General features: G+C 39.7%; 1 protein-coding gene across 3 annotated transcripts in view; it reads left to right on the plus strand.

The window, feature by feature from the left end:
- MAEL (maelstrom spermatogenic transposon silencer) overlaps window positions 1-19402 on the plus strand; it is a 60178-nt gene that overhangs the window by 18704 nt on the left and 22072 nt on the right. The window contains exons 2-6 of one of the 3 annotated variants that reach the window (XM_030936849.1): window positions 1360-1443; window positions 1696-1788; window positions 3293-3392; window positions 4617-4772; window positions 5918-5959. In XM_030936849.1, the coding sequence (XP_030792709.1) occupies window positions 1732-1788; window positions 3293-3392; window positions 4617-4772; window positions 5918-5959 (355 nt within the window). In that variant the 5' untranslated portion in view covers window positions 1360-1443; window positions 1696-1731. Of the gene's footprint in view, window positions 1-1051; window positions 1444-1695; window positions 1789-3292; window positions 3393-4616; window positions 4773-5917; window positions 5960-19402 lie in introns of those variants that run through there. The other 2 variants (XM_010371802.2, XM_010371803.2) reach the window with 2 other exon arrangements.

Genomic DNA, 19402 nt, shown 5'->3' on the forward strand with positions numbered 1-19402 from the left:
TAGCAATATTCTTTATGTTAACAAATTAGGCCGGGTTCAGTGGTTTACACCTGTAATCCCAGCACTCTGGGAGGCCTAGACAGGCAGATCGCTTAAGCCTGGAAGTTTAAGACCAGTCTGGGCAACATAGGGAGATCTCATCTCCACAAAAAACAGAAAAATTACCAGGGCCTGGTGGTGTGCACCTGTAGCCCCAACTACTCGGGAGGCTGAGATGGGAGGTCCTGTTTGAGCCCAGGAGGTCTAGGCTGCAGTGAGCTGAGATCATGCCACTGCACACTAGCCTGGGTGACAGGCTGAGACCCTGTCTACAAAAAAAAATTAAGAGATAAAACCGTGTGATTACCTGAAAAGATCCAGAAATTTAGCAAATTTTCCACTGCCATTCTTGATTTTAAAACATATACATACCCCATATATACACACACTTAGAAAGCTGACCCGAGAAAGGAATTTTCTCTGGGAAACAGAATTAGAAAACCAAGAGAACCAACTAGCACGATTTAAACTAATATAAGAGATCAGTAGTGTGACTAAATACACAGGACCAACACTAAAATCAATACCTTCTCTAGACATCAGCAGTAACCAATAAGAAATATAATTTTTTAAAACAAATTTTTCACAAAAACTCAAAATATTGTTACTTAGGAATAAAACCGACAAAAAAAAAAACAGTTTTATGAGGAAATCTATAAAACTTTAAGGATATTTTAAATCTCAACCTCTTCCTCTGTGTTTCCTTCTAACACTTATTTTTAAATGTACTTTTAAAAAATTCGGTTTTGTTGGTTCACTGGTTTTTGTTATCCTCTCCCCTCATTAGATTGTAAACTTGAGGGGCAAGGAAGACCTTATTTGTCATGTTCCTCATACTGTCCCCCTCAACACTTTTCACAGTGCTTGGCACAAAGCTAGCTGGCCCTTTGTACCTGTAAAACACGGAAACACCCTCAGCTCCTCTTTTCCTCTACCTACTTTGTCGTACATTACGCAATAATGTACAGCAATTGCTCCAGGCCTCCCACGTGACAATGCCTCCGCCTGCCTCGCACCCAGCCAATCAGAGCACTTGCCACCTGCGACCGCCCTCTCCCCCCACCTCACCCGCAAGGCGGCACGAGCCAGAATCTTCCAGTCTCAGGCTGTTTGTCCCCCCCAGCGGGGCAATGCGACTGCGCGCCCCGTCCTGATTGGCCGAGAGTTGCGGGCTGCGTGCGCAGGCGCCTACCTCGGTTACTTAGGGCGGGAGCCCGGCGAGGGCGCCGGTGCTTTGTGCTGTCTGAGGCTGGGAAGCCTGACGGCGCTGCCATGCCGAACCGCAAGGCCAGCCGGAATGCTTACTATTTCTTCGTGCAGGAGAAGATCCCCGAACTACGGCGACGAGGCCTGCCTGTGGCTCGCGTTGCTGATGCCATCCCCTACTGCTCTGCAGACTGGGCGGTAAGGCTGGAGCGGAGTGAGAGGGCTGGTCAGGGCAGTTAGGCAAGCCGGAGGGTGAGGCGGGAGGGCAGAAGGCCTCGAGGAGGTCAGGCGGCTTGGGCCTGCCAGAGGAAGAGGAAGGTCCTGGTTTGTGGTCCTGGGCAAACCGACACCAGAACTACCTCTCTGTAATGCCCCAGCATCTGCCTGCGGGCCCTAGAGCACTCGATCCTCATGGCTGTTTCTCTTCTTTGCCCCTTTAATCTCCAAAAGCTTCTGAGGGAGGAAGAAAAGGAGAAATACGCAGAAATGGCTCGAGAGTGGAGGGCCGCTCAGGGAAAGGACTCTGGGCCTTCAGAGAAGCAGGTAAAGTTAACAAGGGAAGAGCCGCCATCTGCCTGGCACATAGACGTATTCAGTAAAGGCTGGATGAGTGAATGAGTGAATGTCAAGGGACTCCTTTGGGGGTTCGGTTAATGCAAAGACGACGTTCTTCTTTTGCCCTGGTGTCAGAATGCCTGTTAAAAGAAACCAGCAGCCTCCACAACTAGGGCATGCACACATTGGTGGAATTTGGTGGTGAAAGACCTGAGGAATTCCTGTTAGGAAACCTGCAGACAATACACTTTGATCAGTAATGGGAGTGTAACATCTAGGGGTTGTACTGGATGACATCAAGGTGTCCCTTTCAACTCTTCTGTGATTAATGAGCCTTAGTGGGGGTGGGGGAGGCAGTGGGGGCTTAAAAGTAGTTTAGACCATTCTGTCTTTTTTTTCTTTAGCAAAAAATACCATTCTTTTAAAATGACACCTGAAACAAAGCCAGCTGCTGTGTTTAAAATATTGGAATAACAAGACTTGGATTAGTTGATGTATGTGTGTATGTCTTACAAGAGTTGAATAGGCTGGGCACGGTGGCTCACGCCTGTAATCGCAGCACTTTGGGAGGCGGAGGTGGGCGGATCACTTGAGGTCAGGAGTTTGAGACCAACCTGCCCAACATGGGGGAAACCCCAACTCTACTAAAAATAAAAAATAAAGCTGGGCGTGGTGGCAGACGTCTGTAGGAGGCTGAGGTGGGAGAATCGCTTGAACCCAGGAGGTGGAGGTTGTAGTGAGTCAGACTTGCGCCTCTGCACTCCAGCCTGTGCGAAAGAGCAAAACTCTGTCAAAAAAAAAAAAAAAGTTGAATGAAGGTTATTTGGGTAAATTTCTGTGTAGTAGAATGTTAAAGTACTAAATAAAATTTGTTTTCTTGTTGATTTGTATCAGGAAAGTACAAGGTAATTGTTGGTGCTACCCCACCCTTTGTTTTTTCCATTCTTCCATGATAAAATTCCATTCTTAAACTGTCAACATTGGATTGAAATTCAAGAGATAGTTTTATTTTGTGGATTTATGAGTAGAAACTCAGTTGAGTTTGTACTTACACTTGCAAGCCTTATTCTTACAAGATATCTCTCCTCAAAACTTAAGCTATGGTGTATGTGTACCTCATGCGAGACTTGAAGACAACATAATCTGGTTTTGACTTTAAGTGAAAAACAAGCAACATTAGAGTGCTTGGGGGCATAGTGTGCTTTTGGCCACTGACCTGGCATGTAGTAGGTGGCTTAGGATGATTACCTTGGATAATCAGTAGTGGGCAGAATGGCTTTCAGTTATTTACCACTCCTCTTCTGATTCAGAATATTTATAGATTTGTTATTCTGCCTTTGAGTGTCGGTATTATTGACAGATATATTTATTCATTGGATACATTGACCTTGGTAATCTATAGGCTGTTTTGAAGTTATTTATCTAAATTTTAATATATGGTCTAAAGTGCCCAGCAAGAGTTTATGTGGCCAATCATTCTCTTCCTCTTTAGAAACCTGTTTTCACACCACTGAGGAGGCCAGGCATGCTTGTACCAAAGCAGAATGTTTCACCTCCAGATATGTCAACTTTGTCTTTAAAAGGTGATCAAGGTAGAGTAATCCTGAAATATTTTGCTTGGTTAAATTTGAGTGCCCGAAACAATGTATTTGTCAGTAAAAATGTTTTCTGTTCATTTTGATCCTCCATTTCAAAGTAATTAACCTCAAGTGTTAAATATTGTGGTACTGACATTATAAAAGATTAGGTAATTTGTTGAAATAAAACAGGAGAGAGTGGTTTTTTGGTTTGTTTTTTTTTTTAACAAAAATCTGGTCTCTGTTTCTACCACTCCATATGTTGATAAACATAGGTATTTTTTAGACTTGTTTGTAATTGGACACTTAAATACACTTAAAAACAAAAGTAAACATGTGGGATAAGGTTTTCAGATATATATTCTACAGTGTGATGACTACAGTTAATGTATGTTTCAAAATTGGTAAGAGTAGGTTTTACATATTCATACCACAAAAAGTGAGGTGATGGATATGTTAATGACTTGATTGAATCATTCTACAATGTATACATGTATCAAAACAACATTGTACCTCATAAATATGTATATAATTATTATTTGTCAATTAAGAATAAAATATTTAAAAATCCTGGGTGGTGGAGGGGAGTTATAAAGATACAAATGAATTATGGAACTTGCCAAGAAGAGAACATAGTTAATAAGGGTCGTTGCTATTCTTTCTGGTTGGTTTTATTGTGTTCTGCCTTTGTTAAACACTGATAAACTTTTAACAGTCTTAAATGTGGCCAGTCTTGGTAAATAACACTTCACACGTTCTCACATTCCTTTATTCCTTTAGAGGATTTATAGGTGGTCTTATATATATTGGTAAAAAGTGAAAAAAGAATGAACTAAATTGTTCATAGTTTTTATATTACAATCTTTCTACATTGATTCTGCTCAGCTTCGTTTCCCAAACCTTTACATATGTTGAATATGGGTCACTGCTCTATGTCATTTCTGAGATTCAGGGCTCATCTATGGCCGAATTATGTAGAGCTGGCTGCAAGTTGGAATAATTTTGTTGCTTCATGCGAAGAGTGGTTACTTTAATCCTTGATAAGTGTAATTATAAAAATTTTGATTTCTTTATTTGGTACAGCTGATTAGTTTTCTCTTTTCCAGCTCATTTAGGAATATAGGAACAGAAAGAAAATTGTTCTAAAACATTTTTGTTTCCTTCAACTAAAGAGGCTTTTGTGGACAAGGTAAATTTGAGACATTCATTTATTCATTTTATCTTACAATTTTTTTTTAGCTCTCCTTGGAGGCATTTTTTATTTTTTGAACATTTTTAGCCATGGCGAGCTACCTCCTCATTGTGAACAGCGCTTCCTCCCTTGTGAAATTGGCTGTGTTAAGTATTCTCTCCAAGAAGGTATTATGGCAGATTTCCACAGTTTTATAAACCCTGGTAAGTCGTCAGAGTAGATGCTAGATCTTAAAAGTGTATGTTGTGTATGTTGTTTTTTTTTTTTATCTTGACTTTATTTGACAATAGTACTTTTTCTTACAAACTCATGTACAGCTGTGTTCTTAATGTAACAAGACTTCATAATACTTACTGAGAAACAGTTAGGAATTAGGTGTTGACACAGGGTTTTTTGGTTTAGGCTTTTAACCTCAAATTACCGTTAAAATCAGATGGATAGACTATCTGAACAATTCATAGCCTGCTATTCACCTACCTATGGCCTTACATCTTGGGGATTTTCTAAAAGCTGTGTCTGTGTATCCCATGATCTTTTCTTTCTCTACTTCATCCTTCACAGCAGTGGTGACTAGCTTTTTAAACCGCTATTGCTTTGTTGCCTTGAAGAAATTATTTAACCTCTCTGAACCTATCAGCTCATCCGTAAAGTGGGGATAATACCTATTGGAGGGTTGTTCTAAGGAATAGATAAGAAATATGGAAATAGCCTAATACTTAATTGGCTCTCAGATATTATCAGCATCTCTTCTTCCTACTGTTCCATCCCATTAAAAAGCAAGGTAGGTATGAAGACATAGGATATGATACCCCTGAAGGTAAGTAGGAAAAATGTATAGGGAGAAGACACTGGGGACATGACTTCATTTTTAGTTTTGTCAATTATCAATTACTTTAAAATTAATTAGGACATCCCAGCACTTTTTCCTCCTCATTTTTAGGTGACAGAAAAACTAATCATCCTACTCACACTTGTGAGTGTTGCTACTTCTGTTTTTCCTCTGAGAAATGCATATACACCTTGCCATATCAATGCCCTTATGACCCCCTGAGGCCCATTCATGGACGTGGAGCTAAGACTCTTTTGTCACATGCTGTCTTTATCTAGCATTTCTTTCTCTGTAAGGAGTAACTTACTTTTAAAAGTAACTTAGACAATATATCAAATTCTTCAACAGTTTTCATACCTTTGGTTGAAAATAAACCCTATAAAAGTTTAATCTTTTGTATTTTCATGTAATAAAAATTACCTTTCTGTGTTATAACTTGGTCATCCTGTAGAGTATTACTGTAGCACTACTAGAGGACTTTGAAATTTCTGCTTCTCAACAAGATATTTTGTATTATAGGTGAAATTCCACGAGGATTTCGATTTCATTGTCAGGCTGCAAGTAAGTATAACGGAATGTGGTATGATTTGTGACTTGAATGTATTCATACCTGGTTAGACTTATTCCTTTAACACACAAAATATAAAATGAGAGGAAAATAACTTTAGGTTATTGTTAGAGAATCTGCATAGATGTGATAGTTGGTGTCTGTGATCTTTAAATTTTGTGTAGACTGATAGTATACTGTACCTTTTCAGGGAATTGTTGTTTTATATTCTGTATATATCCTTTGACCTCAAGGTCAGCTGTTCTTAGTGGCTGGGTACTTAGGAAAGCCTTTTAAGAAGTCTCAGATTATCCAGATTTAGGACCATTTTCAGGGACGTCCATTTCAAATGTGTTTTAAAAGTCAATACTTCAAAAAGAGTTCTGAATTTTTTAGATGAGTAAAACAGTTTTCTAAGTATTTTGCCAAAGGGCATGACTGTATACCTAAGCCCTTGAACTTAAACCCTTTTTCTAGGAATTAGGTTTTAAGCAGTTTTCTGCTTAAATAGAATGACAATCAGAATAGGTTTATTTTTAAATGTATATTAAAAGCGTCAGTGCATAGGGACCATTTAATGATTCCTGTCCGTAAGGTAATTTTTTTTTTTTTTTTTTTTGAGATGGAGCCTTGCTCTGTCACCAGGCTGGAGTGGAGTGGCACGATCTCGGCTCACTGCAACCTCTGCTTCCTGGGTTCAAGCAGTTCTCCTGTCTCAGCCTCCTGACTGGCTGGGACTACAGGCGCACGCCACCGAGCCCAGCTTATTTTTGTGTTTTTAGCAGAGACGGCGTTTCACGATGTTAGCCAGGATGGTCTCAATCTCCTGACCTTGTGATCCGCCCACATCAGCCTCCCAAAAGTGCTGGGATTACAGGCACTGAGCCACCGCACCCAGCCAGTAATTTTTTTTTTAACTTAGAAATATGGACAGCTAGCCTGTAGAAGTGTTTGAAATTAAAAGTAAGTTTTTCAAATCTGCCACAACAAACGACTATGTTATAATACTTATAACTCTGTTGTTTATAAATGAACATATTTTGGACTTATATTTGGTTGTATATTTTGAATTCCTAATATGTACTAATTCATTATTTGTTTGACTGGAATCAGGGCTGTAGGCTATGGAATAAGAAATGTAAGGAGAATTGTTTTAGTAGTTCCTTTTTTTTTTTTTTTTTCTTTTGAGACAGAGCTTCGCTCTTGTTGCCCAGGCTGGAGTGTAATGGCACAATCTCAGCTTGCTGCAACCTCTGCCTCCTGGGTTCAAATGATTCTCCTGCCTCAGCCTCCCGAGTAGCTGGGATTACAGACACGCACCACCACACCTGGCTAATTTTGTATTTTTAGTAGACACGGGGTTTCTACATGTTGGTCAGGCTGGTCTCGAACTCCTGACCTCAGGTGATCCGCCTGCCTCAGGCTCTCAAAGTGCTGGGATTACAGGCGTGAGCCACCATGCCTGGCAATAGTTCCTTCTTATATAGCTTTGAATGGAAAATAATTACAATATGGAAGAAAAATTCTGTACTTTCTTTGAAGTGTGAACATAGCTAATATCCCCAACTGTTACATCATCCGAGGTTATTGAACTAGATGGTAGTAAAAAAAAAAAAACATAAATGGAAACTTAGCCAGTGAATTAATTTTCACGGTTTTACTTAAACTGTTTCAGGTTTATTCGTCTGTTAAATGCATTGGAATCCCTACTATGTGCCAGACATTCATTTCTAAGACTGTCACTGACTTACTGTTTCTTTACTATTTTGATTCTGTTAAATGCTTAAAAATCTATTTTTGACAACCTATTTTTACAACCTTCAAATTAATCAGATTAACAGAAAACGTGGTTCTTGAAAAAAATCTATTAAAGATTCTAGAAATGTTTTCTTAATTTATTACTCAACATAGTCGAAACAGTACAATGTTTCTCTTTCAAGGAAACTTTAAAATGTTTGGAGCTTACTAATTTGAGCATGTCTTAAGTTGCCAATTTGATAATCCTGGGAAATATGCCAATTAAATAAGATAAATGACTATTAGAGTGACACCTGTCACCATAATAACTAAAACTGCCTATGCTAATGTAATTGAGCTGATTTGGAGGAGACCATATTTTGTATAGTAACGCACTGGAATGAATTTACATGTGGATGTGAAGAATTTGAGTGGTATTTAAGGAACATGCATACTGATCTCTCAAATACTCCTGTGTTGTCTTATCTTTCATGAACTATGAGTGTGAGGATAGGAGGCCCTTATCTTTTATGAGCTATAAGTGTGAGGATAGGAGGTCCTGGTTCTTCTCCCTCTCCACTTTAACCAGATGAGCTCTGCTTCTCTCCATTTTACTGGTTAATGATTTTCTTGAGAGAAATTCTGCTTTAAAACATCAACGTTTTGCAAATTGCTTTCAGCTTCCTATACAAAAAGTCCATCAGCTTTTCAAAGGAAGCTTCTACACACAGAACAGATTATAACATTTATTTAAGGTATAAAGAACATTAATAAAAAACAAAGCCACCCACAAGTCAGCTGAAAAAATAGCACATTTCCAGTGCCATTGAAAGTCCCTGTGTCTCTCCCTGATAGCGTCCCCTTCCCTCTTTATGAGAAAATTACGATTCTGAATTTTGTGTATTTCTTTTCTGAATAGTTTTACTACATGTACATATTTGTTTAAATGATGTATTTAATTTTACTTGTTTCAACTTTTGTGTAATTAACATACTGTATGTATCAGGGTCCCCAATCTTTGGGCTTCCCTGGGCCACCTTTTTTTTTTTTTTTTTTTTGAGACGGAGTCTCGCTCCCTCGCCCAGGCTGGAGTACAGTGGCACGATCTCAGCTCACTGCAACTTCCGCCTCCCAGTTTCAAGTGATTCTCCTGCCTCAGTCTCCTGAGTAGCTGGGATTACAGGTGTGCACCACCACGCCCAGCTAATTTTTTGTGTCTTTAGTAGAGGCGGGGTTTCACCATTTTGGCCACGCTGGTCTTGAACTCCTGACCTCGTGATCTGCCTGCCTCGGCCTCCCAAAGTTTTGAGATTACAGGCGTGAGCCACTGTGCCTAGCCCCCCTGGGCCACAGTGGAAGAAGAATTGTCTTGGGCCACACATAAAATACACTAACACTAATAATAACTGTTGAGCTAAACAAACAAATAAAAATCACACAAAAGAAATCTTGTAATGTTTTAAGAAAGTTTATGAGTTTGTATTGGATTGCATTCAAGCTGTCCTGGGCCGCATGAGGCCTGCATGCTGCGGGTTGTACAAGCATGATATATATGTTTTCTTTCCTGTGTTTTTTAACTCAATATCTTTCATTCGTTTTCTATTGAATTGTTTGTTTTTCTTACTGATGTGTGGAAGTTTATCTTATCTGCTGATGGATTTTTAAAAATTGTATGTAGATACCTGTTTTCAGTTTGTGTCTTGTATTTTTCACTCTCTTTATGGTGTCTTTTAATGAATAGACTTTTTAAACATTTTTTGTTTTTTAGAGATGGGGTCTTGCTTTATTGCCCAGGCTGGAGCATGATGGCTATTCACAGATGCAGTCATAGGTCACTGCAGGCTCGAACTCCTGGGCTCAAGTGATCCTCCTGCCTCACTCACCTAAGTAGCTGGGACTTGAGGCATGCACCACTGTGCCCAGCTTGTTTTTATTTTTAATTTGGTAAATGTGTCGATATTTTTATCTTTTGTGGGGTTTTGTGTCTTATTCAAGAATTATTTTTTACCCCAAGGTTGTGAAAATAGTCTCTATTTTATTCTAAAAATTATAGAGTTTTATTTTTTGTATTCAAGTTCTTATTCTACCTGGAATTGACTTGTGTATAGTATGAGGGAGAGATTCACTTTAATTTTTAACCATGTAGATAATCATTTATCACAGCATCAATTATTGAATAATCATTTTGTGCCACCTGTATCATATGTTTCTGTTTGTGTGTGGGAGGATATTTTGTTCTCTTTATTCTGTTCTATTCTACTTTTTTGCTGTCAATATCATATCCTTAAACACAGTAGTTTGATGATATCTATTTAGACAAGCCCCCAACCTCGTTCTTTTGGAATATCATGGCTGCTTTGACCCTTTGTTCTTCCATACACGATTTAGAATCAGTTCTTCATGTGTTACATTAAGTCATTTTGGAGAAAACTGGTATCTTCATTATATTGAATCTTTATATTTGTAAACATAGGGCTTCCCTCTTATTTTTTAGGTCCGTAATGTCTTTCAATGAAATTTTATAATTTTCTCCATTAACAATCTGAATATTGTATGTTAAATTTATAGTTTATCATGCCTTTTGTTGCTGTTATAAATTATATCCCTTGAAATTATATTTTCTTTTTTTATTTATTTATTTTTATTTATTTATTTATTTATTTTTTATTATACTTTAAGTTCTAGGGTACATGTGCATAACGTGCAGGTTTGTTACATATGTATACTTATGCCATGTTGGTGTGCTGCACCCATCAACTCGTCAGCACCCATCAATTCATCATTTATATCATGTATAACTCCCAATGCAATCCCTCCCTCCTCCCCCCTCCCCATAATAGGCCCCAGTGCGTGATGTTCCCCTTCCCGAGTCCAAGTGATCTCATTGTTCAGTTCCCACCTATGAGTGAGAACATGCGGTGTTTGGTTTTCTGTTCTTGTGATAGTTTGCTAAGAATGATGGTTTCCAGCTGCATCCATGTCCCTACAGAGGACGCAAACTCATCCTTTTTTATGGCTGCATAGTATTCCATGGTGTATATGTGCCACATTTTCTTAATCCAGTCTGTCACAGATGGACATTTGGGTTGATTCCAAGTCTTTGCTATTGTGAATAGTGCCGCAATAAACATACGTGTGCATGTGTCTTTGTAGTAGAATAATTTATAATCCTTTGGGTATATACCCAGTAGTGGGATGGCTGGGTCATATGGTACATCTAGTTCTAGATCCTTGAGGAATTGCCATACTGTTTTCCATAATGGTTGAACTAGTTTACAATCCCACCAACAGTGTAAAAGTGTTCCTATTTCTCCACATCCTCTCCAACACCTGTTGTTTCCTGACTTCTTAATGATTGCCATTCTAACTGGTGTGAGATGGTATCTCATTGTGGTTTTGATTTGCATTTCTCTGATGGCGAGTGATGATGAGCATTTTTTCATGTGTCTGTTGGCTGTATGAATATCTTCTTTTGAGAAATGTCTGTTCATATCCTTTCCCCACTTTTTGATGGGGTTGTTTGTTTTTTTCTCGTATATTTGCTTGAGTTCTTTGTAGATTCTGGATATTAGCCCTTTGTCAGATGAGTAGGTTGCAAAAATTTTCTCCCATTCTGTAGGTTGCCTATTCACTCTGATGGTAGTTTCTTTTGCTGTGCAAAAGCTCTTTAGTTTAATTAGATCCCATTTGTCAATTTTTGCTTTTGCTGCCGTTGCTTTTGGTGTTTTAGACATGAAGTCCTTGCCCATGCCTATGTTCTGAATGGTACTACCTAGATTTTCTTCTAGGGTTTTTATGGTATTAGGTCTAACATTTAAGTCTCTAATCCATCTTGAATTAATCTTCGTATAAGGGGTAAGGAAAGGATCCAGTTTCAGCTTTCTACTTATGGCTAGCCAATTTTCCCAGCACCATTTATTAAATAGGGAATCCTTTCCCCATTTCTTGTTTCTCTCAGGTTTGTCAAAGATCAGATGGCTGTAGATGTGCGGTATTATTTCTGAGGACTCTGTTCTGTTCCATTGGTCTATATCTCTGTTTTGGTACCAGTACCATGCTGTTTTGGTTACTGTAGCCTTGTAGTATAGTTTGAAGTCAGGTAGCGTGACGCCTCCAGCTTTGTCCTTTTGACTTAGGATTGTCTTGGCAATGCGGGCTCTTTTTTGGTTCCATATGAACTTTAAAGCAGTTTTTTCCAATTCTGTGAAGAAACTCATTGGTAGCTTGATGGGGATGGCATTGAATCTATAAATAACCTTGGGCAGTATGGCCATTTTCACGATCTTGATTCTTCCTATCCATGAGCATGGTATGTTCTTCCATTTGTTTGTGTCCTCTTTGATTTCACTGAGCAGTGGTTTGTAGTTCTCCTTGAAGAGGTCCTTTACATCCCTTGTAAGCTGGATTCCTAGGTATTTTATTCTCTTTGAAGCAATTGTGAATGGAAGTTCATTCCTGATTTGGCTCTCTGCTTGTCTGTTACTGGTGTATAAGAATGCTTGTGATTTTTGCACATTAATTTTGTATCCTGAGACTTTGCTGAAGTTGCTTATCAGCTTAAGGAGATTTTGGGCTGAGACGATGGGGTTTTCTAAATATACAATCATGTCATCTGCAAACAGGGACAATTTGACTTCTTCTTTTCCTAACTGGATACCCTTCATTTCTTTCTCTTGCCTGATTGCCCTAGCCAGAACTTCCAACACTATGTTGAATAGGAGTGGTGAGAGAGGGCATCCCTGTCTTGTGCCAGTTTTCAAAGGGAATTTTTCCAGTTTTTGCCCATTCAGTATGATATTAGCTGTGGGTTTGTCATAAATAGCTCTTATTATTTTGAGGTACGTTCCATCAATACCGAATTTATTGAGCGTTTTTAGCATGAAGGGCTGTTGAATTTTGTCAAAAGCCTTTTCTGCATCTATTGAGACAATCATGTGGTTCTTGTCTTTGGTTCTGTTTATATGCTGGATTACGTTTATTGATTTGCGAATGTTGAACCAGCCTTGCATCCCAGGGATGAAGCCCACTTGATCATGGTGGATAAGCTTTTTGATGTGCTGCTGAATCTGGTTTGCCAGTATTTTATTGAGAATTTTTGCATCGATGTTCATCATTGATATTGGTCTAAAATTCTCTTTTTTTGTTGTGTCTCTGCCAGGCTTTGGTATCAGGATGATGTTGGCCTCATAAAATGAGTTAGGGAGGATTCCCTCTTTTTCTATTGATTGGAATAGTTTCAGAAGGAATGGTACCAGCTCCTCCTTGTACCTCTGGTAGAATTCAGCTGTGAATCCATCTGGTCCTGGACTTTTTTTGGTGGGTAGGCTATTAATTGTTGCCTCAATTTCAGAGCCTGCTATTGGTCTATTCAGGGATTCAACTTCTTCCTGGTTTAGCCTTGGGAGAGTGTAAGTGTCCAGGAAATTATCCATTTCTTCTAGATTTTCTAGTTGATTTGCGTAGAGGCGTTTATAGTATTCTCTGATGGTAGTTTGTATTTCTGTGGGGTCAGTGGTGATATCCCCTTTATCATTTTTTATTGCATCTATTTGATTCCTCTCTCTTTTCTTCTTTATTAGCCTTGCTAGCGGTCTGTCAATTTTGTTGATCTTTTCAAAAAACTAACTCCTGGATTCATTGATTTTTTGGAGGGTTTTTTGTGTCTCTATCTCCTTCAGTTCTGCTCTGATCTTAGTTATTTCTTGCCTTCTGCTAGCTTTTGAATGTGTTTGCTCTTGCCTCTCTAGTTCTTTTAATTGTGATGTTAGAGTGTCAATTTTAGATCTTTCCTGCTTTCTCTTGTGGGCATTTAGTGCTATAAATTTCCCTCTACACACTGCTTTAAATGTGTCCCAGAGATTCTGGTATGTTGTATCTTTGTTCTCATTGGTTTCAAAGAACATCTTTATTTCCGCTTTCATTTCGTTATGTACCCAGTAGTCATTCAGGAGCAGGTTGTTCAGTTTCCATGTAGTTGAGCGGTTTTGATTGAGTTTCTTAGTCCTGAGTTCTAGTTTGATTGCACTATGGTCTGAGAGACAGTTTGTTATAATTTCTGTTCTTTTACATTTGCTGAGGAGTGCTTTACTTCCAATTATGTGGTCAATTTTGGAATAAGTGCGATGTGGTGCTGAGAAGAATGTATATTCTGTTGATTTGGGGTGGAGAGTTCTGTAGATGTCTATTAGGTCCGCTTGGTGCAGAGATGAGTTCAATTCCTGGATATCCTTGTTAACTTTCTGTCTCGTTGATCTGTCTAATGTTGACAGTGGAGTGTTGAAGTCTCCCATTATTATTGTATGGGAGTCTAAGTCTCTTTGTAAGTCTCTAAGGACTTGCTTTATGAATCTGGGTGCTCCTGTATTGGGTGCATATATATTTAGGAGAGTTAGCTCTTCCTGTTGAATTGATCCCTTTACCATTATGTAATGGCCTTCTTTGTCTCTTTTGATCTTTGATGGTTTAAAGTCTGTTTTATCAGAGACAAGGATTGCAACCCCTGCTTTTTTTTGTTCTCCATTTGCTTGGTAGATCTTCCTCCATCCCTTTATTTTGAGCCTATGTATGTCTCTGCATGTGAGATGGGTCTCCTGAATACAGCAGACTGATGGGTCTTGACTCTTTATCCAGTTTGCCAGTCTGTGTCTTTTAATTGGAGCATTTAGTCCATTTACATTTAAGGTTAATATTGTTATGTGTGAACTTGATCCTGCCATTATGATATTAACTGGTTATTTTGCTCGTTAGTTGATGCAGTTTCTTCCTAGCCTCGATGGTCTTTACATTTTGGCATGTTTTTGCAATGGCTGGTACCGGTTGTTCCTTTCCATGTTTAGGGCTTCCTTCAGGGTCTCTTGTAAGGCAGGCCTGGTGGTGACAAAATCTCTAAGCATTTGCTTATCTGTAAAGGATTTTATTTCTCCTTCACTTATGAAACTTAGTTTGGCTGGATATGAAATTCTGGGTTTAAAATTCTTGTCTTTAAGAACGTTGAATATTGGCCCCCACTCTCTTCTGGCTTGTAGAGTTTCTGCTGAGAGATCTGCTGTTAGTCTGATGGGCTTCCCTTTGTGGGTAACCCGACCTTTCTCTCTGGCTGCCCTTAAGATTTTTTCCTTCATTTCAACTTTGGTGAATCTGGCAATTATGTGTCTTGGAGTTGCTCTTCTGGAGGAGTATCTTTGTGGCGTTCTCTGTATTTCCTGAATTTGAATGTTGGCCTGCCCTACTAGGTTGGGGAAGTTCTCCTGGATGATATCCTGAAGAGTGTTTTCCAACTTGGTTCCATTTTCCCCCTCACTTTCAGGCACCCCAATCAGACGTAGATTTGGTCTTTTTACGTAATCCCATACTTCTTGCAGGCTTTGTTCATTTCTTTTTCTTCTTTTTTCTTTTGGTTTCTCTTCTTGCTTCATTTCATTCATTTGATCTTCAATCGCTGATACTCTTTCTTCCAGTTGATCGAGTCGGTTACTGAAGCTTGTGCATTTGTCACGTATTTCTCGTGTCATGGTTTTCATCTCTTTCATTTCGTTTATGATCTTCTCTGCATTAATTAGTCTAGCTGTCAATTCTTCCACTGTTTTTTCAAGATTTTTAGTTTCTTTGCGCTGGGTACGTAATTCCTCCTTTAGCTCTGATAAGTTTGATGGACTGAAGCCTTCTTCTCTCCTCTCGTCAAAGTCATTCTCTGACCAGCTTTGATCCGTTGCTGGCGATGGGCTGCGCTCCTTTGCAGGGGGAGATGCGCTCTTATTTTTTGAATTTCCAGCTTTTCTGCCCTGCTTCTTCCCCATCTTTGTGGTTTTATCTGTCTCTGGTCTTTGATGATGGTGACGTACTGATGGGGTTTTGGTATAGGTGTCCTTCCTGTTTGATAGTTTTCCTTCTGACAGTCAGAAGGACTGTCTGTTGGTCTGTTGGAGATTGCTTGAGGTCCACTCCAGACCCTGTTTGCCTGGGTATCAGCAGCAGAGGTTGCCGAAGATAGAATATTGCTGAACAGCGAGTGTACCTGTCTGATTCTTCCTTTGGAAGTTTCCTCTCAGGGGTGTACTCCACCCTGTGAGGTGTGGGGTGTCAGACTGCCCCTAGTGGGGGATTTCTCCCAGCTAGGCTACTCAGGGGTCAGGGACCCACCTGAGCAGGCAGTCTGTCCGTTCTCAGATCTCAGCCTCCGAGTTGGGAGATCCACAGCTCTCCCCAAAGCTGTCAGACAGAGTCGTTCGCGTCTGCACCGGCCCCCACTGCTTCCCCTGTTGGTCTTCAGCTGTGCGCTGTCCCCAGAGGTGGAGTCTACAGAGACAGGCAGGCTTCCTTGAGCTGCTGTGAGCTCCACCCAATTCGAGCTTCCCAGCGGCTTTGTTTACCTACTTAAGCCTCAGCAATGGCGGGCGCCCCTCCCCCAGCCTCGCTGCTGCCTTGCCGATAGATCGCCGCAGACTGCTGTGTTAGCAGTGAGGGAGGCTCCGTGGGTGTGGGACCCTCCCGGCCAGGTGTGGGATATATTCTCCTGGTGTGCCTGTTTGCTTAAAGCGCCGTATTGGGGTGGGAGTTACCCAATTTTCCAGGTGTTGTGTGTCTCAGTTCCCCTGGCTAGGAAAACGGATTCCCTTCCCCCTTGCACTTCCAGGTGAGGCGATGCCTCGCCCTGCTTCAGCTCTCGCTGGTCAGGCTGCAGCAGCTGACCAGCACTGATTGTCCGGCACTCCCTAGTGAGATGACCCCAGTACCTCAGTTGAAAATGCAGAAATCACCGGTCTTCTGTGTCGCTCGCGCTGGGAGTTGGAGACTGGAGCTGTTCCTATTCGGCCATCTTGCTCCGCCCCCGAAATTATATTTTCTAATTGTTTACTTTTATGTTTTGGTTTTGTCCCACCCATTGGTAAACTGTGAGTTTTTAGCAAATTACTTAATCATATCTGTGAAATCACTTTGTTCTTTCTAATCTACATATCTTCATTTAAAATTTTTAAGGTTTGTTTTGTCTTAGTATACTGACCATGACCTCTAGTTTCTAGTGTTTTTGCCAGTGAGTATGCTATTTCCTGTAGTTTTTTCTTTCTCTCCCCACCCCCGTTTTTGATGTGTGTTCTTTATCACATAAAGATGTTTCCTTCTACATGCACAGCTTGTTTTATTGCATTTCACTTTATTGCACTTTTTTTACACATTGAGGTTTGTGGCAGCCCTGCGTTGAGCAAGTCTATTGGCATCATTTTTCCAGTAGCATGTACTTTTCTCTGTGTCACATTTTGGTAATTCTTGCAATATTTCAAACTTTGTCATTATCATCATGTCTGTTATGGTGATCTGTGATCAGTGATCTTTGATGTTACTATTGTAGTTGTTTTGGAATGTCAGGAACCATGCCCATATAAGATGGCAAATTTAATCAGTAAATATTGTACATGTTCTGACTGCTCCCCTTACTGGCCATTGCCTCATCTCTCTCCCTTTCCTTGGGCCTCACTATTCCCTGAGACACAACAATATTGAAATTAGGTCAATTAATAATCCTACAATGGCCTCTCAGTGTTCAAGTGAAAGGAAGGGTTGCATGTCTCTCACTGTAAATCAAAAGCTAGAAATGGTTCAGCTTAGTGAGGAATGCATATCAAAAGCTGCAATAGGCTAAAAACTAGGCTTCTTGTGCCAAATGACCAAGTTGTGAATGCAAAGGGAATGTTCTTGAAGGAAATTTATGTACTACTCCAGTAAACAACCAATGATAAGAAAGTGAAACAGCCCCATTGCTGATACGAAGAAAGTTTTAGTGGTCAGAATAGATCAACATTCTCCAGTTACCACATTCCCTTAAACTAAAGCCTAATCTGAAGCAAAACTTTAACTCTCTTCAATTCTGTGAAGGCTGAGAGAAGTGAGGAAGCTGCAGAATAAAAGTTTGAAGTTTGCAGAGTTTGGTTCATGAGGTTTAAGGAAAGAGCCATCTCTATAACATAAAAGTGCAAAGTGAAGGAGCAGGTGCTGATGTAGATGCTGCAGCAAGTCATCCAGAGGGTCTAGCTAAGATAACTGACCAAGGTGGCTACAGCAAATAGCAGATTTTCAATGAAGATGAAACCACTTTCTGTTGGAAGAAGATACCATCTGGGAGTTCCATAGCTAGAGAGAATAAGTCAGTGCCTGGCTTCAAAGGACAGACTGATTCTCTTGTTAGTGACTAATGCAGCTGGTGACTTTAAGTTGAAGTCAGTGCTCATTTACCATTCTGAAAATCTTAGGACTCTTAGGAAATTATGCTAAATTGACTCTGCTTGTGCTATTATAAATGGAAGAACAAAACCTAGAAGACAGCACATCTGCTTATAGCGTGGTTTACTGAATATTTTAAGACTACTCTTGAGATCTGCTGCTCAGAAAAAAAAGATTCCTTTCACAATTTTACTGCTCACTGACATTAGACCTAGTCATCCAAGAGCTCTGGTGGAGATGTAAAAAGGGATTAATGTTTTCATGCCTGCTACCACAGCATTCATTCTGTAGCCCATGGATCAAGGAGTAATTTCAACTTTCAAGTCTTACTGTTTAAGAAATATGTTTTATAAGGCTATAGCTGCCATAAATGGCGATTCTTCTGATGGATCTAAGCAAAATAAATTGAAAACCTTCTGAAAAGGATTCACCATTCTAGATGCCATTAAGAACATACATAATTCACTGGAGGAGGTCAAAATATCAACACTAAAGGTTGTTTGCAAGAAGTAGATTCCAGCCCTCATGAATGACTTTGAGCGGTTCAAGACTTCAGTGGAGGAAGTAATAGAAGAGAACTAGAATTAGAAATGGAACCTGAAAATGTGACTGAATTGCTGCAATCTCACAATAAAACCTGAATGGGTAAGGAGTTGCTTCTGATGTATGAGAAAAGAAACTAGTTGCCTGAGATGGAACCTACTAGTGAAGATGCTGTAAACACTGGTGAAATGACAAAGGACTAAGAATATTTCATAAACTTGGTAAAGTAGCAGCAGGGTTTGAAAGAATTTAAATTTCAAAAGAAGTTCTGTGAGTAAAATGTTATCAAACAGTATCATATGCTACAAATTCTTCATGAAAGGAAGAGTCAATGTGGCAAACTTCATTGTTTTATTTTAAGAAATTGCCACAACAGCTGCAGCCTTCAGCAACCATGACCCTGCTGGTCAGCAGCCAGTAACATCAAGACAGGATCTTCCACCAGCATGGGAATGTAAACTAGTACAACCACTATGGGAAAGAAAAAATACGTAGAAATTCCTTAACTAACTAAAAGTAGAACTACCACTTGAAAATTCTAACAGTCTCACTACTGGATATCTACCCAGAGGAAAAGAAGTCATATGAAAAGGATAACTTGCACACACATGTTTATAACAGCACAATTTGCAATTGCAAAAATGTGGAACCAGCCCAAATACCCATCAATCAACAAGTGGATAAAGAAACTGTAGTATATATGTGTGTGTATATATGATGGAATAGTACTCAGCCATAAAAAGGAATGAGTTGATGGCATTCGCAGCAACCTGGATGGGATTGGAGACTATTCTAAGTGAAGCGACTCAGGAATGGAAAACCAAACATATGTTCTCACTCATAAATGGGAGCTAAGCTATAAGGATGCAAAGGCATAAGAATGATACAAAGGACTTTGGGGACTTTGGGGCGGAAGGGTGGGAAGGGGGTGAGGCATAAAAGACTACAAATTGGGTTCACTG

The sequence above is a fragment of the Rhinopithecus roxellana genome, chromosome 8 (genome assembly GCF_007565055.1).
Source record: "Rhinopithecus roxellana isolate Shanxi Qingling chromosome 8, ASM756505v1, whole genome shotgun sequence".
In the NCBI taxonomy this organism is placed as follows: Eukaryota; Metazoa; Chordata; class Mammalia; order Primates; family Cercopithecidae; genus Rhinopithecus; species Rhinopithecus roxellana.